General features: G+C 39.7%; 1 protein-coding gene across 1 annotated transcript in view; it reads right to left on the bottom strand.

Annotated features, from left to right (window-relative positions):
- Positions 1 to 1314: 1314 nt before the first annotated feature.
- LOC137631742 (unconventional myosin-Va-like) overlaps positions 1315 to 20681 on the bottom strand; it is a 36544-nt gene continuing 17177 nt past the window's right edge. The window contains exons 3-11 of the mRNA XM_068363655.1: positions 20556 to 20681; positions 19661 to 19769; positions 18913 to 19075; positions 18386 to 18593; positions 17983 to 18087; positions 17417 to 17615; positions 5795 to 5960; positions 3281 to 3505; positions 1315 to 1488 (exon numbers count right to left, since the gene is read on the bottom strand). The exon at positions 20556 to 20681 is cut by the window's right edge and continues 34 nt beyond it. Coding sequence (XP_068219756.1) covers positions 1315 to 1488; positions 3281 to 3505; positions 5795 to 5908 — 513 coding nt within the window. The 5' untranslated portion in view covers positions 5909 to 5960; positions 17417 to 17615; positions 17983 to 18087; ... (2 more) ...; positions 19661 to 19769; positions 20556 to 20681. The remainder of the gene's footprint in view (positions 1489 to 3280; positions 3506 to 5794; positions 5961 to 17416; positions 17616 to 17982; positions 18088 to 18385; positions 18594 to 18912; positions 19076 to 19660; positions 19770 to 20555) is intronic.

Genomic DNA, 20681 nt, shown 5'->3' with positions numbered 1-20681 from the left:
TCGTTTAAGACTTGATTATGGAACTTTACTAAATTACAAATATACCTGGGACTATAGAATTACCTTCACGTTGAAGGTTTTATTAGTTACGGAAATGAAATTTGAAAAAAAAATAGGATACTTTACAGAATATAGTTATGTAGCAATGGAATACTTAAAACATCCGTGAAAAAGATTGCAAGGTCAAGAATGGTGATAAAAAGTACGGGAAATGTTTAGGAAATCACACCACTAAGGACTGCAATTCACAATAGATAAAATGTATAAACTGCACAAAGTTGAACAAAGTGGATAATCATATAGTGAATTCAAGGAATTGCAAAGCTTATGATTTGGAATTATAGAGATTGGCAGACAATACGGACCGTGGATACTAAGGACGTCATAAAGTGTCTATATAAACATTCAATCTGTTATGAAATATTTCAAATTCGAAAACTAATACGAGAAACATCTAACAAGAAACTTAAGACTTCCTTGTTCTTTAGTGTTTTGATACTGTGGATTTAGAAAACACCAGTTATGCAGTGTGATATGCAAAATACATAAGAATGTAAACGATAAACTGATTTTGTTGGTCCTATAGCGAGTAAGGTTCCCCCCACGTAATAGGACCGGGAAAGCAGTCCTTCAAGGAAAGTAAAATATTAGGGTTAATGGGAACATTTCAAAGGCTTTAATAGTAACGTGAATAGGCAGGTATTATTTTTGTATTAGTCTTGTCCACAATGCTCACCACTGGGGGGGGAGGGGGGGGGGGCGTATTATATAAATGTGGCTTATATGGCTAGCCATAGGGCACCTGGTGGAGACATTAATTTGGTCCACTTTGTCAGCCAATGAGTGGGAATATTAACTAATTTCTGAGTTAACAAAAGAGAACTTTTTATCCACCTAATTACCTTTTAAACATATCTACCTAGAATTATATATATGCAAAATTGCATAATCTAAAATATTAAGAATAGTCGAGTTACACAAAACAACACTATGACACAAGTAAGGTTCTTGTAACTATTTAAATACTATAAATTTCCCTTTGGAAATATTTTGATTAGCATGAGAAGTAATCTATTCTGGTTGAGTTGTACACTTACATAGCACATTCATTCTCCAGCTACCCTTTCTCTGTTGCTTTTCCTGAACCTAGTAGGGTCAATATATGGAAAATACCCCTCAACCTCCAAAAAATTGTAACAAAAGGTTTCTCAACTGATTCTGGTAGGTTCAATTATTGTACAAGTAGATGTTTTATGCTTACAAACATTCTACGCTTGTGCAGAATAACAAGTCAATTAACAAGTAGTAGTAGTTTTAAACCACAATTACCTCAACTTCTTCTGTGAGTTTCGTGACGAGGGCTTCGAGCTCCATGACCCGATTGGTAGTTCCCTTCAACTGACTTTCCAGTGCCTTCATATCAACAACCTGTGACTTCAAAACAGTTATCTCTTCCTTGTATGCTTTGATATTATTGTTTTCATATTTCTGGAAAAAAGAATAGAAACAATAAAATTTGAATATGTGAAAATCATAACACTACATGAATAGGAGCTTACTGAATCAATTTTCCTTCCCATGTAAGAAGCCATGACTTGCCGTTTTCCTGGGATATGAAAGTTTGGAATTTGAAATAGAGGAATTTTTATCAACTATTTCTTTTACTACACTAAAACCTTTTGAATATTTATACTGTGAATAACTTTGGAAAAAAATAGCAATACGGTAGTTTGTTATCACAGATTGTGTTAAAGAGTCCAGTATTACTGTTCATATCAGAAATATAATGGAATTTTAGCAAATATTTCCATCTTTATATTTATACCAATACAGTATTTGCTGGATATATTTCTTAAGTGAAATCTTACGATTGGACTAAAAAAAAAACCAAGAATTTAAAAAAATTGTTCATTTACAATTCTCATGTTCCAATTTTTGGTATTAGCCTGGCATAGCTGAATCCAGAATCCAAAAGAATATTAGTTTATCATGGAAACAAATTGGATTCAGGAAACGACACATAAAATAAAGACTAAATTTTGAATCACTGAAGCCTAATTACATCTCAATATAAATGATTAATTTTAAAAATGATTGGATCAACAAATGGATATCTCATTTAACTTCTGTTAAGTCTAAACACTTACAGAATGAAAAGACTGTAAAAGACTACTTTTTTAAAAGGCATGTTATAAACTAAACCTTGCAAAGATATGCCATATACAGCAAATGCCCTTCTTTACTAAACAACTGAAGATAACTTTACTCGATTGCACTGTACTTTCTCGTGCAATTTGGTTACTCCAACAAAACTTGTAGCTTTTTCTATATCCCCCCTACTAGCCACATGAACATTTATTATTCCTTCTTTTAAGGTGTCAAGCTTCTGCCAACTACAATAAATAAAATCTCTGTGACTCCCTTCACTACAATCTTACGTTGGAAAGTTCAACAGGATACAACATACATCTAGAATTAGCTATTTATGGTCTCTTTTAGGTTAATAGTAACAAATCATATATTTCTTCAACACAACACTTTGTAGAGAAGAGAGAGCAATAAAAAACTGAAGAATACTAAATTTCTCATTGATAAAATTTTGTCATCAGGATTCTCGTGGTTGAACTGTGATATCGAACAATGAGAATGCCTCTAATGGAATCCCTCTGGATTACTTACTTTTACGGGTTTATTTCTCGCCCTCCATCAGACAATAAAGTCTGTTCAAGCAGGCCTTGGTGTGTGAAAATAATTTCTTTCCAGTTAATATTTTGCTCTGTATCTTACCAGATATTTCGCTAGCATTTGTATTCACGCTTAATAGTTTCAGGTCACTGTTATAACACTTTCTAAAAAGATAAGTCTTCAGGTTTTTCTTGAAAGCTGCCACATTTTTGCTATTCTTGACATCGAGTGGAAGGTCGTTGAAGAGTCTCTGTGCAGCATAACTAAACTTTCTTCCTCCTATTGCATGATTCACACTGATTTCGAATAGTCTATGTGGGTCCTACTTGAACTAAAGAAAAACTGCTTTTTTACAGGAATATGAAATATAATGCTACCATCTTCATGAAATGGAGATGGTAGAGAGGAGAGGTCCCCTTTTCTGTTTCATTTGTTTGATGTCGGTTACCCCTCAAAATTGGGGGAAGTGCCTTGGTATATGTATGTATCTTCATGAAGTGTACCTGAAGTATCCTATGAATATTATAAACAAAATAAGAAAAAAAAAACATGATAGTCGACTCAATTAAAAAAGCTCAATATTGTGAAAACCAACCATTTCTGAGAGTGTCTGTTGCAGAGCGATAATCTTGTTCTCCAATCCCTTATTCAGCTTCTTCTGATGCTCGATAGATTTGGATTCTATCTTGAGTTTCTTCAACCTCCTCCTCTTAGCCAAGAAGCACCTGACCAAGCCTTGCAAGGCGATAAAACCTTTGACAGCAAGCCTGAAGTGTTTGACGGCGAGATACATCCGCATGTGCTTCTGAATAACAATGCACTGAAACGAAGAATGAAAGATTAGGTGAAAACCCAAACACTAAAACTTAATCTTTTTATCTATCTACCATGGCCCTTCCCCTAATTTTGGGAGGTTAAAAAAAAAAAAAAAAAAAAAAACATGCTTTTTCTTCTCAGCATTCCCCTTTGCATGACGAAGGACTCAGCCGAGTTTGGTTGGTACTTTAGTATACCATCATCATCATCATCTCCTCTCCTATGCCTATAGACGCCAAGGGCCTCGGTTAGATTTTGCCAGTCATCTATATCTTGAGCTTTTAAATCAATATTACTCCATACATCATCTCCCACTTCACCCTTCATAGTCCTCAGCCAAGTAGGCCTGGGTCTTCCAACTTTTCTAATGCCTTTTGGAGCCCAGTTAAAAGTTTGGTGAACTATAATCTCTCTTGGGGAGTGCGAAGTGCATGCTCAAACCATCTCCATCTACCCCTCACCATGATCTCATCCACATATGGCACTCAAGTAATCCATTTTAGAGTTTCATTTCTAATCGTTTCCTGTCGTTTAACTTTCCCAATATTCTTCTGAGGGCTTTGTTCTCAAATCTACAAAATCTGTTGGTTTCATTGCCAATGTATACTACGCTATATTGTTTCAGCAGTTCCATCGGCAAAAGGGCGTCCAAATGCAGATATCGTCATCCCATTACGTTTTGAAATATTCTATTTAGCTCTTAAAAATCTTGCAGAAATGATTTTCCCCACTCATTATAATAAATTCTAATGAATCATACCATAGTCTAGCTCACACATGTAATAAAAAATCTAATCGTTGGAACTTCAGAAGTTCAAACTTTCAGTGAATGTTATGTTTAAAAGGTTGGCCTGATTCTCTCTTTATTGCTTAAATATGATAGATCTATATTAACATTGATACTAATATTGAAGATATTTTATATGCTTTACTATCATTTCTCATATATAGCTTATTCATTTCCTTATTTCCTCTCTTCACAGTGCTATTTTTTCTTTTGGAGGCCTTGGGCTTTTGGCATCCTGCTCTTCCAATTAGGGTTGTAGCTTAGCTAGTATTGTAATAATATCAATAATGATTACACCTAGATGCAATTATATCAATGGAATAGCTTCGTAATTTCTTTAAAAAGAAATAACTTTCACATAATTAACATATGTGGTGGCCTGGAGGTATAGTGCCCTTGCCTGTTGATCGCCAAACTGGGGTTTGAGTCACGCTGAAACTCTTTAGTTCCTTTGGTAGCTGCAACCGCACCATCCTTGTTAGCTAAGGATGGGGGTTTTGGGGGAGCCTTTAGGTCTATAGGCAGAGTCATCAGCAGCCATTGCCCGGTCCTCCTTGATACTAGCTTGGGTTTAGAGTGGGCTTGGGTGCTGATCATATGTAATATGGTTAGTCTCTAGAGCATTGTCCTGCTTGATAGGGTAATGTCACTATCACTTGCCTGTCATATATAAATATATATATATATATATATATATATATATATATATATATATATATATATATATATACTGTAAAACCTTTTGTTCCTTCTTGCATCCACACGACTGATACAACCAGTTATTAAAGGAATATCCTTAGCTGAAACAAGGGAAGTTTGGGAGAGCCTGTAGGTCTATCCGCTGACGTCATCAGCAGCCATTGCCCGGTCCTCCTTCATACTAGCTTGGGGTTAGAGGGGGCTTGGGTGCTGATCATATGTAAAATGGTTAGTCTCTAGGGCATTGTCCTGCTTGATAAGGTAATGTCACTGTCACTTGCCTGTCATTCATGAGCAGCCTTTAAACCTTTGAACAAACAATATTCTATCGCATATAAGAACGACACAACAAGATTGGTATAATAATTCAGAACCATAGTAAAATGAAAAAAAAAAAAAAAAAACATTAGTTCTACCATTTTTTTTAATATTCACTGAACTGAACTATCATAATCAGTTAAAAAGTATTTCTACATTTTTTTATGCCAAAGTTATTTCAAAATTAATACTGAACAAATCTATATAAAAAAAAATCGGTTTCTTTTCCTTGAAATTATTAAAAAAATTTACAGGTACAGTAAAGTAAAAAAAAAAAAAAAAAAAGAAAAAAAAAGAAAAAAAAAAGAAAAAAAAAAATAAACGGCCTGGTTCAGTTGTATCTCACATTTGGCATAAAATTAACAAGGAAAATATTTTACCTCTGCACTTATAAGGGTAGTTTGTAATATATATTAGAGAAATATGGAAAAATATCTAAAAAAAAAAAAGAAAAAATACGAGCTATCATTTATCCAATAAAATACTTACCGCTCTAACACGTGGCATGTGCTCGAAGCGTTGCCGTGCCCAATTGCCACGGGCACAAGACTGGAACCTGATTTTGAGACGTTGATAGCGAACTTTCTTGAGCCATCCACGCATACATGCTTGGATTTAGATGGCAGCTGTGGTTTGACGCATGTGGTGGACACGTCTGTAATGAAGGTTAGAAATTTCTTTCATGATTTTCTTGATGATTTAGGAAGCAGTTGTGGTATATGCCTGACATGGTAGTTATTCTATGGCTTGGAAAGGTGGGTTCAACAAAAGCGTAACTTCTGGTTCTTATATACAGTATTCCAACAATTTTTCTCAACTTAAGACAGTTACTCTCAAGGCTTTGTGTACTAGACATATTCTAAGTAGATTTCAATAGATTATTAATACTATTATTTAGCACAACAGTACTGTATTTTTCTTCTGTTCTGCTATATTTCTCCTGTATTTATGATTCAGTTTAATGATTATGCTTTAAGTTTCCTTACTTTGTTATCCACAAATATTTCAATTGTAAATTCTATGAATAGATTAAGATAGTTTTTATCTTTACATTAAATAGCAGTTTTTAAATAATTATTTTGCATGCATACAATATACCATTACTAATTAGCAGTACAGAACTTTACTGTGCAGTACATCTATAAAAACAAAAATCATCAAAAACAATATAGATAAAAATTTAACACGTGTGACATTTGAAGCCAATTATATTAACAGATTCCTTCTACAAAGCTTCTTGACATCAGACCTCTGGTGTATCTCTGAATAGTCATGGCTGCATTTCGCACAGTTCTGTAAAGTTTGCGATGAATAAACATACGAACATTTTTCTGGATCATGACACCAGAGTCGGTCAGCTCGTCATTTCTCCATGTAGGCAATCTGTCCTGCTCTGAAGAAGATTTTGGTGCAACCTGTCCTGCTCTGAAGAAGATTTTGGTGCAACCTGTCCTGCTCTGAAGAAGATTTTGGAGCAACCTGTCCTGCACTGAAGATGATTTTGGAGCAACCTGTCCTGCTCTGAAGAAGATTTTGGTGCAACCTATCCTGCTCTGAAGATGATTTTGGAGTAACCTCTCCTGCTCTGAAGATGATTTTGGAGTAACCTCTCCTGCTCTGAAGAAGATTTTGGTGCAACCTGTCCTGCTCTGAAGAAGATTTTGGTGCAACCTGTCCTGCTCTGAAGAAGATTTTGGTGCAACCTGTCCTGCTCTAAGATGATTTTGGAGCAACCTGTCCTGCTCTGAAGAAGATTTTGGTGCAACCTGTCCTGCTCTGAAGAAGATTTTGGTGCAACCTGTCCTGCTCTGAAGAAGATTTTGGTGCAACCTGTCCTGCTCTGAAGAAGATTTTGGAGCAACCTGTCCTGCTCTGAAGAGGATTTTGGAGCAACCTGTCCTGCTCTGAAGAGGATTTTGGAGCAACCTGTCCTGCTCTGAAGAAGATTTTGGAGCAACCTGTCCTGCTCTGAAGAAGATTTTGGTGCAACCTGTCCTGCTCTGAAGATGATTTTGGAGTAACCTGTCCTGCTCTGAAGAAGATTTTGGTGCAACCTGTCCTGCTCTGAAGAAGATTTTGGTGCAACCTGTCCTGCTCTGAAGAAGATTTTGGTGCAACCTGTCCTGCTCTGAAGAAGATTTTGGAGCAACCTGTCCTGCTCTGAAGAAGATTTTGGTGCAACCTGTCCTGCTCTGAAGATGATTTTGGAGCAACCTGTCCTGCTCTGAAGAAGATTTTGGTGCAACCTGTCCTGCTCTGAAGAAGATTTTGGTGCAACCTGTCCTGCTCTGAAGAAGATTTTGGTGCAACCTGTCCTGCTCTGAAGAAGATTTTGGTGCAACCTGTCCTGCTCTGAAGAAGATTTTGGTGCAACCTGTCCTGCTCTGAAGAAGATTTTGGTGCAACCTGTCCTGCTCTGAAGAAGATTTTGGTGCAACCTGTCCTGCTCTGAAGAAGATTTTGGTGCAACCTGTCCTGCTCTGAAGAAGATTTTGGAGCAACCTGTCCTGCTCTAAAGAAGATTTTGGTGCAACCTGTCCTGCTCTGAAGATGATTTTGGAGCAACCTGTCCTGCTCTGAAGAGGATTTTGGAGCAACCTGTCCTGCTCTGAAGATGATTTTGGAGCAACCTGTCCTGCTCTGAAGAAGATTTTGGTGCAACCTGTCCTGCTCTGAAGATGATTTTGGAGTAACCTGTCCTGCTCTGAAGAAGATTTTGGTGCAACCTGTCCTGCTCTGAAGAAGATTTTGGTGCAACCTGTCCTGCTCTGAAGAAGATTTTGGTGCAACCTGTCCTGCTCTGAAGATGATTTTGGAGCAACCTGTCCTGCTCTGAAGAAGATTTTGGTGCAACCTGTCCTGCTCTGAAGATGATTTTGGAGCAACCTGTCCTGCTCTGAAGAAGATTTTGGTGCAACCTGTCCTGCTCTGAAGAAGATTTTGGAGCAACCTGTCCTGCTCTGAAGAAGATTTTGGTGCAACCTGTCCTTCTCTGAAGAAGATTTTGGTGCAACCTGTCCTGCTCTGAAGAAGATTTTGGTGCAACCTGTCCTGCTCTGAAGAAGATTTTGGTGCAACCTGTCCTGCTCTGAAGAAGATTTTGGTGCAACCTGTCCTGCTCTGAAGAAGATTTTAGTGCAACCTGTCCTGCTCTGAAGAAGATTTTGGTGCAACCTGTCCTGCTCTGAAGAAGATTTTGGTGCAACCTGTTCTGCTCTGAAGATGATTTTGGAGCAACCTGTCCTGCTCTGAAGAAGATTTTGGTGCAACCTGTCCTGCTCTGAAGAAGATTTTGGTGCAACCTGTCCTGCTCTGATGAAGATTTTGGTGCAACCTGTCCTGCTCTGAAGAAGATTTTGGTGCAACCTGTCCTGCTCTGAAGATGATTTTGGTGCAACCTGTCCTGCTCTGAAGAAGATTTTGGTGCAACCTGTCCTGCTCTGAAGAAGATTTTGGTGCAACCTGTCCTGCTCTGAAGAAGATTTTGGTGCAACCTGTCCTGCTCTGAAGAAGATTTTTGTGCAACCTGTCCTGCTCTGAAGATGATTTTGGAGCAACCTGTCCTGCTCTGAAGATGATTTTGGTGCAACCTGTCCTGCTCTGAAGAAGATTTTGGTGCAACATGTCCTGCTCTGAAGAAGATTTTGGTGCAACATGTCCTGCTCTGAAGAAGATTTTGGTGCAACCTGTCCTGCTCTGAAGAAGATTTTGGTGCAACCTGTCCTGCTCTGAAGAAGATATTGGTGCAACCTGTCCTGCTCTGAAGAAGATTTTGGAGCAACCTGTCCTGCTCTGAAGAAGATTTTGGTGCAACCTGTCCTGCTCTGAAGAAGATTTTGGTGCAACCTGTCCTGCTCTGAATAAGATTTTGGTGCAACCTGTCCTGCTCTGAAGAGGATTTTGGAGCAACCTGTCCTGCTCTGAAGAAGATTTTGGTGCAACCTGTCCTGCTCTGAAGAAGATTTTGGTGCAACCTGTCCTGCTCTGAAGAAGATTTTGGTGCAACCTGTCCTGCTCTGAAGAAGATCTTGGTGCAACCTGTCCTGCTCTGAAGAAGATTTTGGTGCAACCTGTCCTGCTCTGAAGATGATTTTGGAGCAACCTGTCCTGCTCTGAAGAAGATTTTGGTGCAACCTGTCCTGCTCTGAAGATGATTTTGGTGCAACCTGTCCTGCTCTGAAGATGATTTTGGAGCAACCTGTCCTGCTCTGAAGAAGATTTTGGTGCAACCTGTCCTGCTCTGAAGAAGATTTTGGTGCAACCTGTCCTGCTCTGAAGAAGATTTTGGTGCAACCTGTCCTGCTCTGAAGAAGATTTTGGTGCGTCCAAACTTAAATTGATCTTCATCCTGTCGGTATAGGAAATAAGGATATACATGAAGTCAGTCACCATATAAAGGAAAAGAAGTATAAGCTGAAAGGGAGAATTGTAGTTTATATCTGTGATATTACACTCCGGATTAAGCTCTCTCCAGAACAATATGGTAAAATTACCATATGCGGAAGCCAGTATTTCTTAAAATTCCTGTAATTGTCAGGGATATAGACACAAGGATCTTTTTGAAGTTTTTATAGTTTATATATGAAAAATCTATTTTCATGTTCTTACTCTTCTTAAAATATATTATTTTAATTGTTCATTACTTCTCTCGTAGTTTATTTATGAGTATTTCCTTGTTTCCTTTTCTCACTGAGCCAGTTTTCCCTGTTGGAGCACTTGGGATCATAGCATCCTACTTTCCATCTAGGGTTGTAGCTTAGCTAATAATAATAATAATAATAATAATAATAATAATAATAATAATAATAATAATAATAATAATAATAATAAATAAATAAATAATTTGCTAAAAAAAAAAAAAAATATACCAATTTTTGCTGAAAATCATTTTGTAAAATGAGCATTCATACAATCGGAAATACTAAACTAACGAGAAACTGTTTAATGGTCACCCTTGCATTACTATTGAGGTTATTGTTCAAAAATGTTATTTTCATTAGTAAAATAAATTTTTGAATATACTTCCCCGATAATCATGTAGCTGTCAACTCTGTTGCCGACAGAAATCTACGGTCGGGATACGCCAGCGATCGCTATACAGGTGGGGGTGAACACCACAGCGCCATCTGTGGTCAGGTACTCCAGTACTTCTTGTCAACACCACCTCAATTTTTTCCTCGGTCCACTGGTTCTCTATGGGGAGGAAGGGTGGGTCAATTAAATCATGATTATCGGGTAAGTATATTCAAAAATTTATTTTACTAATGAAAATAACATTTTTCAATATTAATCTTACCCGATAATCATGTAGCTGATTCACACCCAGGGTGGTGGGTGGAGACCAGCATACATGTTAACAAAGAAGCTAAGTATCCCGTATTTTATTTTATTAGTTATTCAACAATAACATAAAATAAATAAGTACCTGGTAAGGAAGACGACTTGAACCATTACTCTGCCTTTATTAAGTACGTCTTTCTTACTGAGCGTAGCGGTCCTCTTAGGATGCTGAACGACTCTTAGGTGCTGAAGTATAAAGGGCTGCAACCCATACTAAAGGACCTCATCACAACCTTTAACCTCGGCGCTTCTCAAGAAAGAATTGACCACCCGCCAAATCAACAAGGATGTGGAAGGCTTCTTAGCCGACCGTACAACCCATAAAAAGTATTCAAGAGAAAGGTTAAAAAGGTTATGGGATTATGGGAATGTAGTGGCTGAGCCCCCTCCTACTACTGCATTCGTTGCTACGAATGGTCCCAGGGTGTAGCAGTTCTCGTAAAGAGACTGGACATCTTTGAGATAGAATGATGCGAACACTGACTTGCTTCTCCAATAGGTTGCATCCATAACACTCTGCAGAGAACGGTTCTGTTTGAGGGCCACTGAAGTAGCCACAGCTCTCACTTCATGTGTCCTTACCTTCAGCAAAGCAAGGTCTTCTTCCTTCAGATGAGAATGTGCTTCCCTAATCAGGAGCCTGAATAGGTAAGAAACTGAGTTCTTAGACCTTGGAAGAGAAGGCTTCTTGATAGCACACCATAAGGCTTCTGATTGTCCTCGTAAAGGTTATGACCTTTTTAGATAGTACCTAAGAGCTCTAACTGGGCAAAGTACTCTCTCCAGTTCGTCCCCCACCAAGTTGGACAGGCTTGGGATCTCGAACGACTTAGGCCAAGGACGTGAAGGAAGCTCGTTTTAGCAAAAAACCGAGCTGCAAGGAACATGTAGCCGTTTCAGATGTGAAAACTATGTTCCTGCTGAAGGCGTGGATCTCACTTACTCTTTTAGCTGTTGTCAAGCACACGAGGAAAAAGAGTTTTTAATGTGAGGTCCTTAAAAGAGGCTGATTGGAGAGGTTCAAATCTTGATGACATAAGGAACCTTAGGACCACGTCTAGATTCCAGCCTGGAGTGGACAACCGACGTTCCTTTGAGGTCTTAAAAGACCTAAGGAGGTCCTGTAGATCTTTGTTGGTGGAAAGATCCAAGCCTCTGTGGCGGAAAACCGCTGCCAACATACTTCTGTAACCCTTAATCGTAGGAGCTGAAAGGGATCTTACGTTCCTTAGATGTAACAGGAAGTCAGCAATCTGGGTTACAGTGGTACTGGATGAGGAAACTGCATTGGCCTTGTACCAGCTTCGGAAGACTTCCCCTTTAGACTGATAGACTCTGAGAGTGGATGTCCTCCCTGCTCTGGCAATCGCTCTGGCTGCCTCCTTCGAAAAGCCCCTAGCTCTTGAGAGTCTTTCGAAAGTCTGAAGGCAGTCAGACGAAGAGCGTGGAGGTTTGAATGTACCTTCTTTACGTGAGGTAGACGTAGAAGGTCCACTCCTAGAGAAAGAGTCCTGGGAATGTCGACCAGCCATTGCAGAACCTCTATGAACCTTTCTCTCGCGGGCCAGAGCGGAGCCAACCAACGTCAGCCGTGTCCCTTTGCGAGAGGCGAACTTCTGAAGTACCCTGTTGACAATCTTGAACGGCGGGAATGCATACAGGTCGAGATGGGACCAATCCAGCAGAAAAGCATCCACGTGAACTGCTGCTGGGTCTGGAATCGGAGAACAATACAACGGGAGCCTCTAGGTTATCGAGGTAGCGAACAGATCTATGGTTGGCTGACCCCACAGGGCCCAAAGTCTGCTGCAAACATTCTTGTGAAGGGTCCACTCTGTGGGGATGACCTGACCCTTCCGGCTAAGGCGATCTGCCATGACATTCATATCGCCCTGAATGAACCTCGTTACCAGCGTGAGCTTTCGATCTTTTAACCAGATGAGGAGGTCCCTTGCGATCTAGAACAACTTCCACGAATGAGTCCCTCCCTGCTTGGAGATGTAAGCCAAGGCTGTGGTGTTGTCAGAGTCCACCTCCACCACCTTGTTAAGCTGGAGGGACTTGAAGTTTATCAAGGCCAGATGAACCGCCAACAGCTCCTTGCAATAGATGTGAAGTGTCCTTAGCTCCTAATTCCATGTTCCCGAGCATTCCTGTCCGTCCAAAGTCGCACCCCAGCCCGTGTCTGATGCGTCAGAGAAGAGACGGCGGTCGGGTTTCTGAACAGCCAAAGGTAGACTTCCTTGAGAAGAAAGCTGTTCTTTCACCACGTGAGAGTAGACCTCCTCTCTTCGGAAACAGGAACTGAGATCGTCTCTAGCGTCATGTCCTTTATCCAGTGAGCAGCAAGATGATACTGAAGGGGGGGAGGTGGGGTCTCCCTAACTCGATGAACAGGGCCAGCGATGAAAGTGTCCCTGTTAGACTCATCCACTACCTGACTGAGCATCGGTTCCTTCTCAGCATGCTCTGGATGCAATCTAGGGCTTAGTATATCTTTGGGGCCGACAGAAAAGCCCGAAAAGCTCGACTCTGAAGATCCATACCCAGGTAGACAATGGTCTGGGATGGGACGAGCTGGGACTCCTCAAAATTGACCAGGAGGCCCAGTTCCTTGGTCAGATCCATAGTCCATCTGAGAATCTCCAGACAGCGACGACTTGTGGGAGCTCTTAAAAGCTAGTCGTCTGACGGAGCCGGACACAAGATCATGGTACTGCTGCACAGTCTGTGAACTGTCAACCATGGGGAAGCGAGGAAGTACAGTGACAACCCGAAGCTGTCTAGACTGTCTGGGTCGTACAGACAACTCCTTATCGGGTTGCTGAGGTTGCCGCACTGCGTCACAACAAGTCACTTCTGCTGGTTGTTGAACGTCTTCCCAGTGACACACTGACTCCGTAAACAAAAAATCCTCTAACAAGGACTAAGCTTGGACTGCATGTCTTGCAACACAGCTCAAGGTCTATGGGAGCAGGTGTGGTAACAGACGGGGTTAGCGACTGAAGTGGAACCATTACCCTCCCTGGAAGCATGCTATGCTTAAATAAAAGTCCATAGGAGGCTAAGCAGCTAAAGGCTCCTCTCCAAATGACAGAGTCCTCAAGGGAAAATCAGAAGGAGGGAGAATAGCACTTTCTCATCTACAGGAACCATATCCGAGAAAAGCTAAGTTCTCTCAGTGAGGGTTTCACTGGTACAAAAGCAGCAGACTAGAAGGCAACATTATGAAACTGCTTGACAGTCTAGTGAGTTGGCAACAACCAAAGATGTGTGACTGAGAAGCATGCGGTAAGGTATGCAGAGCATGCTGTATGCAGAGCATGCTGTATGTAGAGCATGCTGTAAGGTAAGCAGAGCATGTTGCATGGCGTGCGGCTTATGCTGCATGGGATGAGGCTCATGCTGCATAGGATGAGGCTCATGCTGCATGGTATGAGACTCATGCTGCATGGGATGAGGCTCAAGCTGCAAGGGATGAGGCTTATGCCGCATGCGTTGAGGAGGATGCCGCATAGTATGAGGCTCCTGCCTCATGGGTTGAGGCGGTTGCCGCATAGCATGAGGCTCCTGCCTCATGGTTTGAGGAGGATGCCGCATAGCATGAGGCTCCTCATAGCATGAGACTCCTGCCTCATGGGTTGAGGAGGATGCCGCATAGCATGAGGCTCCTGCCTCATGGGTTGAGGAGGATGCCGCATAGCATGAGGCTGCCTCATGGGTAGAGGAGGATGTCGCATAGCATGAGGCTCCTGCCTCATGGGTTGAGGAGGATGCCGCATAGCATGAGGCTCCTGCCTCATGGTTGAGGAGAATGCCGCATAGCATGAGGCTCCTGTGAGGTTCCTGCCTCAAGAGTTGCGTCTGCCTCAAGGGTTGAGGAGGTAGCTGCGCAGAGAGAGGCTCATGCTGTGAAGAATGCGGTTGCTGCATGCGTTGAGGCGGCTGCCTCATAGCATGAGGTTCCTCAAGAGTTGAGGCTCTTGCCTCAAGAGTTGAGGTTCTTGCCTCAAGAGTGGAGGTGGCTGCCGCAAGAGTTGAGGTTGCTGCCTCAAGGATGGTGGAGGTTGCCGCAACGCAAGAGGTTGCTGCCTCGAGGATGGAGGAGGTTGTCGCAACACATGAAGCTCCTGCCTCAAGGGTAGAGGAGGTTGCTGCAAAGCATAAGGCTCCTGCCTCAAGTGTTGAGGAGGTTGCCGCATAGCAAGAGGCTCCTGCCTCAAGGAAAGAGGTTGCTGCACAGCGCTGGTATCTGGCAACTCCCAATGCGGCAGCTCACGCGTGGAGGTAGGTTGAGGAACCTCAACATCATACGTCTGGCAGGGTGGACTGCGCAGAGGTGGAGTTGAGGCGGCTGCCTCATGAGCGCTCGCAGGAGGAGGTGTGCTAACCTTCTCTGCCTGAAACTCCTGCATCAACACCGCAAGCTGAGACTGCATTGTCAGCAGCATAGACCACTAGAGTTTAAGAAAGACAACAACAAACGGAGCTACTGTCCGTTGAAACTGAGGGTCTAAAACAGCTGGTGCGGCAACAGACGGAGTTACTGTCTGTTGCGATACCACCTTGCCTCTCTGGGAGGTGTGCAGTTGTCGTACTGCAGCAAGTCCGAACTGACCCAGTGCTAATGGCACCACCTAGGAGTTGGACTTGCGCGGAAGGGACCGACTTGCACTTAAAAGCTGCAAGATTTGGTCCATGGTTTCTGCGAGAAACCTCTTCCGCAGACGAGGAATAAAAGGGCTCTCTCGTCTTTGTGTGGGTGGGGTGATCACGCCGGCTACGTGAGTTGGTAACACCCGAAACCACGGAGGGAAACGTCTGTTCGTCGATCAAGGCCTGCTGAACCCATAAGTCCTTCGACATTACTTCTCCCCTGGGCTTGGGAGCTTGTAAGAGGTCCCAGACTAGGCGAACAACTGGCACGAACAGACGAACCCTCGAACGCAACACTGTAACACTTTGCGCTTATCACTTTATCACTTTTGATTTTCTGTTTGCACTTATTTCACTGAACTCGAAACTTTAAGTGGTTTGTACCTGAAACACGCAATTCTATCCTTCATTAAAAGTTAGTAATTGCGAAAACAGTATTACAATGTAACAGAAAAACATAATGAAAGATAAATAATTCAGTGGCTGGAAAAGAGACTAAACACTAGATCAAATAAACTACGTTTAAAATCTCTCACCGCATAAAGCCTGAGAACAAGAATAAAACTCTAGAAACGTTTACCTTCTTCCCCTAAAGAGACTAGGGAGAAGAGCAAAAACGATAACAACGTTACCCGCTTGAACGAAACGTTTATCCTCCTCTCTCTCCCTCCGTCTCTATCTCTCTCTCTCTCTCTCTCTTGACTTAGCACCTGAGAGAAGAGCCCAATTATATATATCGTTAAAACATATTATTGTTAAAGGAAAAAAACTGAAAGATTTCCCAAATAAAAAGTTCCTTTATTAGAATTAAAACCATTTAAGCTAAGAAAGAATGAACAAAACGCTAGAATCGGTTTACTCTTACTGCAACGTGACACCGTGATAGACTCTCTCTCTATCGTAACGATAGAGCACAAGTTGAACGTTCTGAACGTCAACAACTGCAGAGACAAAACAAAACGTTAGTTCAACTTTGAAAACAGTACAAGACTATCAAAGAAATTCTTTCAAAAACATTAAAATAGCATAATATGTTAACAGGTAAAAACGAAATGACGGGCTCAATGTTAATTAACTTCGGTTCCAAGAAAAGACCGCCTACTATTAGGAAAGGTCGAATATAAACAAATATAAAAATTAATTTTAATAAGTTTATAATAAAAGGAAGTTAATCAAAGAGGCCTATAAAAGGCGGAGAGATATAAAATAAATCTAACTTTGTTAAGCAAAATTAAGAGAGTCTATACTCTCTTCGACACCAACACTTCCGTCTAAGGGAAGGGTCGGCCATTTAAAAGTGAAAGAGAGTTCATACTCTCTTCGTACCAAAATTAAATAAAAAATTAAATCAAATTAATTCCAAAAACTTGCTAAGCTAATGATATAGCTTCCTGAATAGCGAAGGCTAAACTCTAGAGCAAATACATCACCAAATCGTGAGCAATAACTCCAGAATCAACAGCGTATCCATGTAGGTCTAGCCGGAGGCACGACAGAGGAAAAATTGAGGTGGTGTTGACAAGAAGTACTAGAGTACCTGACCACAGATGGCGCTGTGGTGTTCACCCCCACCTGTATAGCGATCGCTGGCGTATCCCGACCGTAGATTTCTGTCGGCAACAGAGTTGACAGCTACATGATTATCGGGTAAGATTAATATTGAAAAACTTAAAGTCTCATATATTCAACTATCTTAGGTTTTCTTATAATTTTTATTGCATTTATAGAGTATTGTTTTGTGTACCATATATGTTTGCTTCATTATATTCCTTTTTCTATAATGGGCATTATATTCATTCGAAGTCTGGTCTTTTAGGCCTAATAAAGGAAGAAGAATTTACACTTCTTTTACAGCATGGAATAGATATTTCAGATCAGAAAAAACTAAAGACATTACTTGTCACAAGATCATATGATTTGGAAGATGCTACAATCAAAGAATTGTATAAGTTATAATGAAAATGTTTCGTTAGATGACTAATATGGACCCGCCCGAGTAGTAGTTCACTCGACTTCAGTGGAGGGTTGGATTTAAACCCAAAACAAGTAAACAAGTAAGGGAAAGATGCAGACAAAGAAGAAGATCAGAAGTATCATTAATGTACTGTACATCACCTTGATGTGTATCCAGCAGCGCTAATTCTAACAGTTTCCAAGACGCCACAAGCTCTCAGCTGTTGAAGGGCCCTCGTTGGATCGAAGGTAGAAGACATCTTATCATCGTTAGGCTTGATGCACCTCACATAGTGAGGAGTTGTACAGTTCAGCGTCGCCATCAGGAGGCTCAGAGAGATTCTCGGAATTGAGACCCAACCTGTAATCATTGATAATTTTGTTGAAGCAATTGCAGCTTATCATGGATACAAACTAATAAAATACTGTCTTAAATAATGATTACATAAACTGATATATCTTAATGTTCTTTATAACATATGCATAAGTTTCAATGCAAACTAACATTTCAAACTAATGAACATGGAAAGTTAAATTCATCCCTCTAAATCATAATTACCGATTTTTGTGAAAATCAATGTTTAGCAATGCAATTGCAACCGATAATGAAACCCCCTTATAGCAAGATCTCAAACAAAATAATAGAATATGAGCAAAGAATGGACCCAAATATTTCAAACCAATAAGTAATGGAACTGGAATGTAATTTTCTTTGTCAGAAAACTTACACTTTTCTTCATGTCTTTCGACTTGGCAGGACCTGCTGGCATGACTTTCACTTTGGTCTGACTGCCTTTAGCTTTCTCAGTCAAGAGGGAACGTCCTAAGGGATACTGTAAAGTTTAATGGAAAATTCATTAACTGCAACGTACAAAATAAATGATACATCTAAAATTATTTTCTCATCATTATATAGAAGTACTTCAAGCAACATTAAAATTTACAATACCAAATATTCAACACTTTGCGACATTAAACTAATTAAATAATTAAGTGTCATTATTATTATTATTATTATTATTATTATTATTATCCAAGCTACAACCCTAGTTAGAAAAGCAAGATGCTATAAGCCCAGGGGCTCCAATAAGGAAAAATATTTTATTGAAAATAATAATAAATTTGTCTTACCTGACTAGACTTAAGTATAATTACACAATCCTCAGAGACCGTGTCCTTATTTTTCTCTAAAAATCCAACACACTCATAGCCTACTTCTATCAGCAAAATGAGCGATAACAAAGGATGTATTGGAAAGTCTTGGCTTGCTAAAATGGTCCCACTTTTTGCACTTGTCATACAACTTTTCAACCCAAGATTGATCTGACCCTTTGGGCACCTGGAGAGAAAGTAACAATACTATTATTATCATCATCATTATCATCATCGTCATTATTATTAGCTAAGCTACAACCCTAGTTGGAGAAGAAAGATGCTATAAGCGCAAGGGCTCCAACAAGGAATAGCAGCCCAGTGGGGAAAGGAAATAAGGAAATAAATAAACGATATAAGAAGAAATGAATAATTAAAATAAAATATTTCAAAAGCATTAACAATAAAATAGATATTTCATATATAAACTATAAAATCAGGTATCAATAGACACTGACAATCCTTATTACTTCATTTCAGTATCATTACATAGTATCAGATCTCACCATAAAGAGAGTTAATAACAGCAAACTTGAGTCGTCAAGAAGAACGAGTATGCCCAGCTTGCTTTCGATGAGATCAATGCAAGGTTGATTGTCATAGAAGTTAATGAATTCCCACTCGATCTGCTCCTTCACATATTTCTTCCTGCTCCAGTTTAAACACATGCTGTGAAAGTTAATAAATAATGTCAAGAAAAATACAGTGCAATATATTGGAATAACAAAATATATGAATTGGCACGTATTCCTCCGCTAGGCCTATCATTATAGAAAATGGGAGTAGGTTAAACTACACAAAACTCTGGTCGTTTGAGAGGAGGTTTCAGGTAACTCTTAAGAAAGTGTTTCGAGGTAAGTCTCTGTGTTGGAACGAACTACATTCCGGGTAATAAAGTTTTACTTAACTATAATTCAAATACAAAACAGAAATCTAAGTCTGGGTAATGGATATTAAAATTCAAATTTTCCAAAAATAGCCAATTTTAAAAGTAATTTGTAATTTTCTTGCTATGCAAAGCCAAATCCCTTACAAAGGGGAATGTCTCCAAACTTAAGTAGTTAGAACGGCTGCTTAAATCGTAAACGAGGTAGTTAACAGCAGTATGAAATTTCTATTTTTTTCTGTTTCATTTGGAATGAAAGAAGTGCAACTAAATGCCTTTCTTGCCATAACAAATTTGGAAATAAACTTGAATAAAACAACTGTTCAAAACAAAATTGCTGATCAGTATTAAAGTTATGTCTTTTTTACCTGATTGAACTGTTGCTGTAGCTTCTCATTAGCGTAGTTGATACAAAACTGCTCGAAACTGTTATTTTTAAAGATCTCAAACCCATAGATGTCAAGAACACCAATGAATCTGGAAAGAATAGACAGGGATGAATATGAGGTCTTATATCATGATAAATAGGTTTCATATTAATAATGTGATATCTACATGGTACAGCTCCAAAAAATATTTAAAACCTTGACAAATTCTATTAAAAGCTATTATAAACTATCAACACAAGGGTTGCATTTTGAATTATGTCATGCAATGTGAATTTTGGGTCATTCAAACTAATAATCTCCATGAACAAAACATGGTAAAGGGGTAGTTGTGTTCAGTGACTGCCCAAGTTTATAAACAAAAACCTTTTGGATGCTTTCTTAATCACTATGCTGTATAAATAATATACAGTAACATAATGCTGTTGTATACAGTATACTATTTTGAATTTTAGTTTATGTTAAACTTGAACACATCAAGAAGTTACTGTACTTGCAACGAGACTAAACTGAATAAAAGGATAACCAGCGATAATAAGGATAATGCGGAATAAGGAATGAAATACTGATATATGTAATAAACAGACTGAAATGAATTGTAAAATGTTGTGAATAACAGAAATGAAGAGGAATTAGAAAATTATGAAGAATGGGAAAAACCTTTTAGCCTTTGGACCAACATTTCCTTTACTTGTAAAATGACACTACATTGTATTATATCCTTTTATAATGGTATCAATGTATGTACGTATGTATCAATGTTCAAGAGTGGATAATAAAATCAGCAGTTGAGGAATCAGCTAATGAGGAGGCTCTGTACTGTAAATAGAAATAAACAAATTTCATCCTGCTCTCGGGGAGATGAAAACCAACAAACCTGATTTGTCTGCCATTCAACATACAGAAGAAAGGTGCTTTTAAGCATCTTACTTAAAAGGCCGAGTCTTGGCAGCGAAACATTTGTTGATTTGCGATACAATCCAGTCGAAAACCTTGGCGTAGA

This window comes from Palaemon carinicauda, chromosome 3, assembly GCF_036898095.1.
Source record: "Palaemon carinicauda isolate YSFRI2023 chromosome 3, ASM3689809v2, whole genome shotgun sequence".
In the NCBI taxonomy this organism is placed as follows: Eukaryota; Metazoa; Arthropoda; class Malacostraca; order Decapoda; family Palaemonidae; genus Palaemon; species Palaemon carinicauda.
This window is presented reverse-complemented; position numbering and strand designations above follow the sequence as displayed.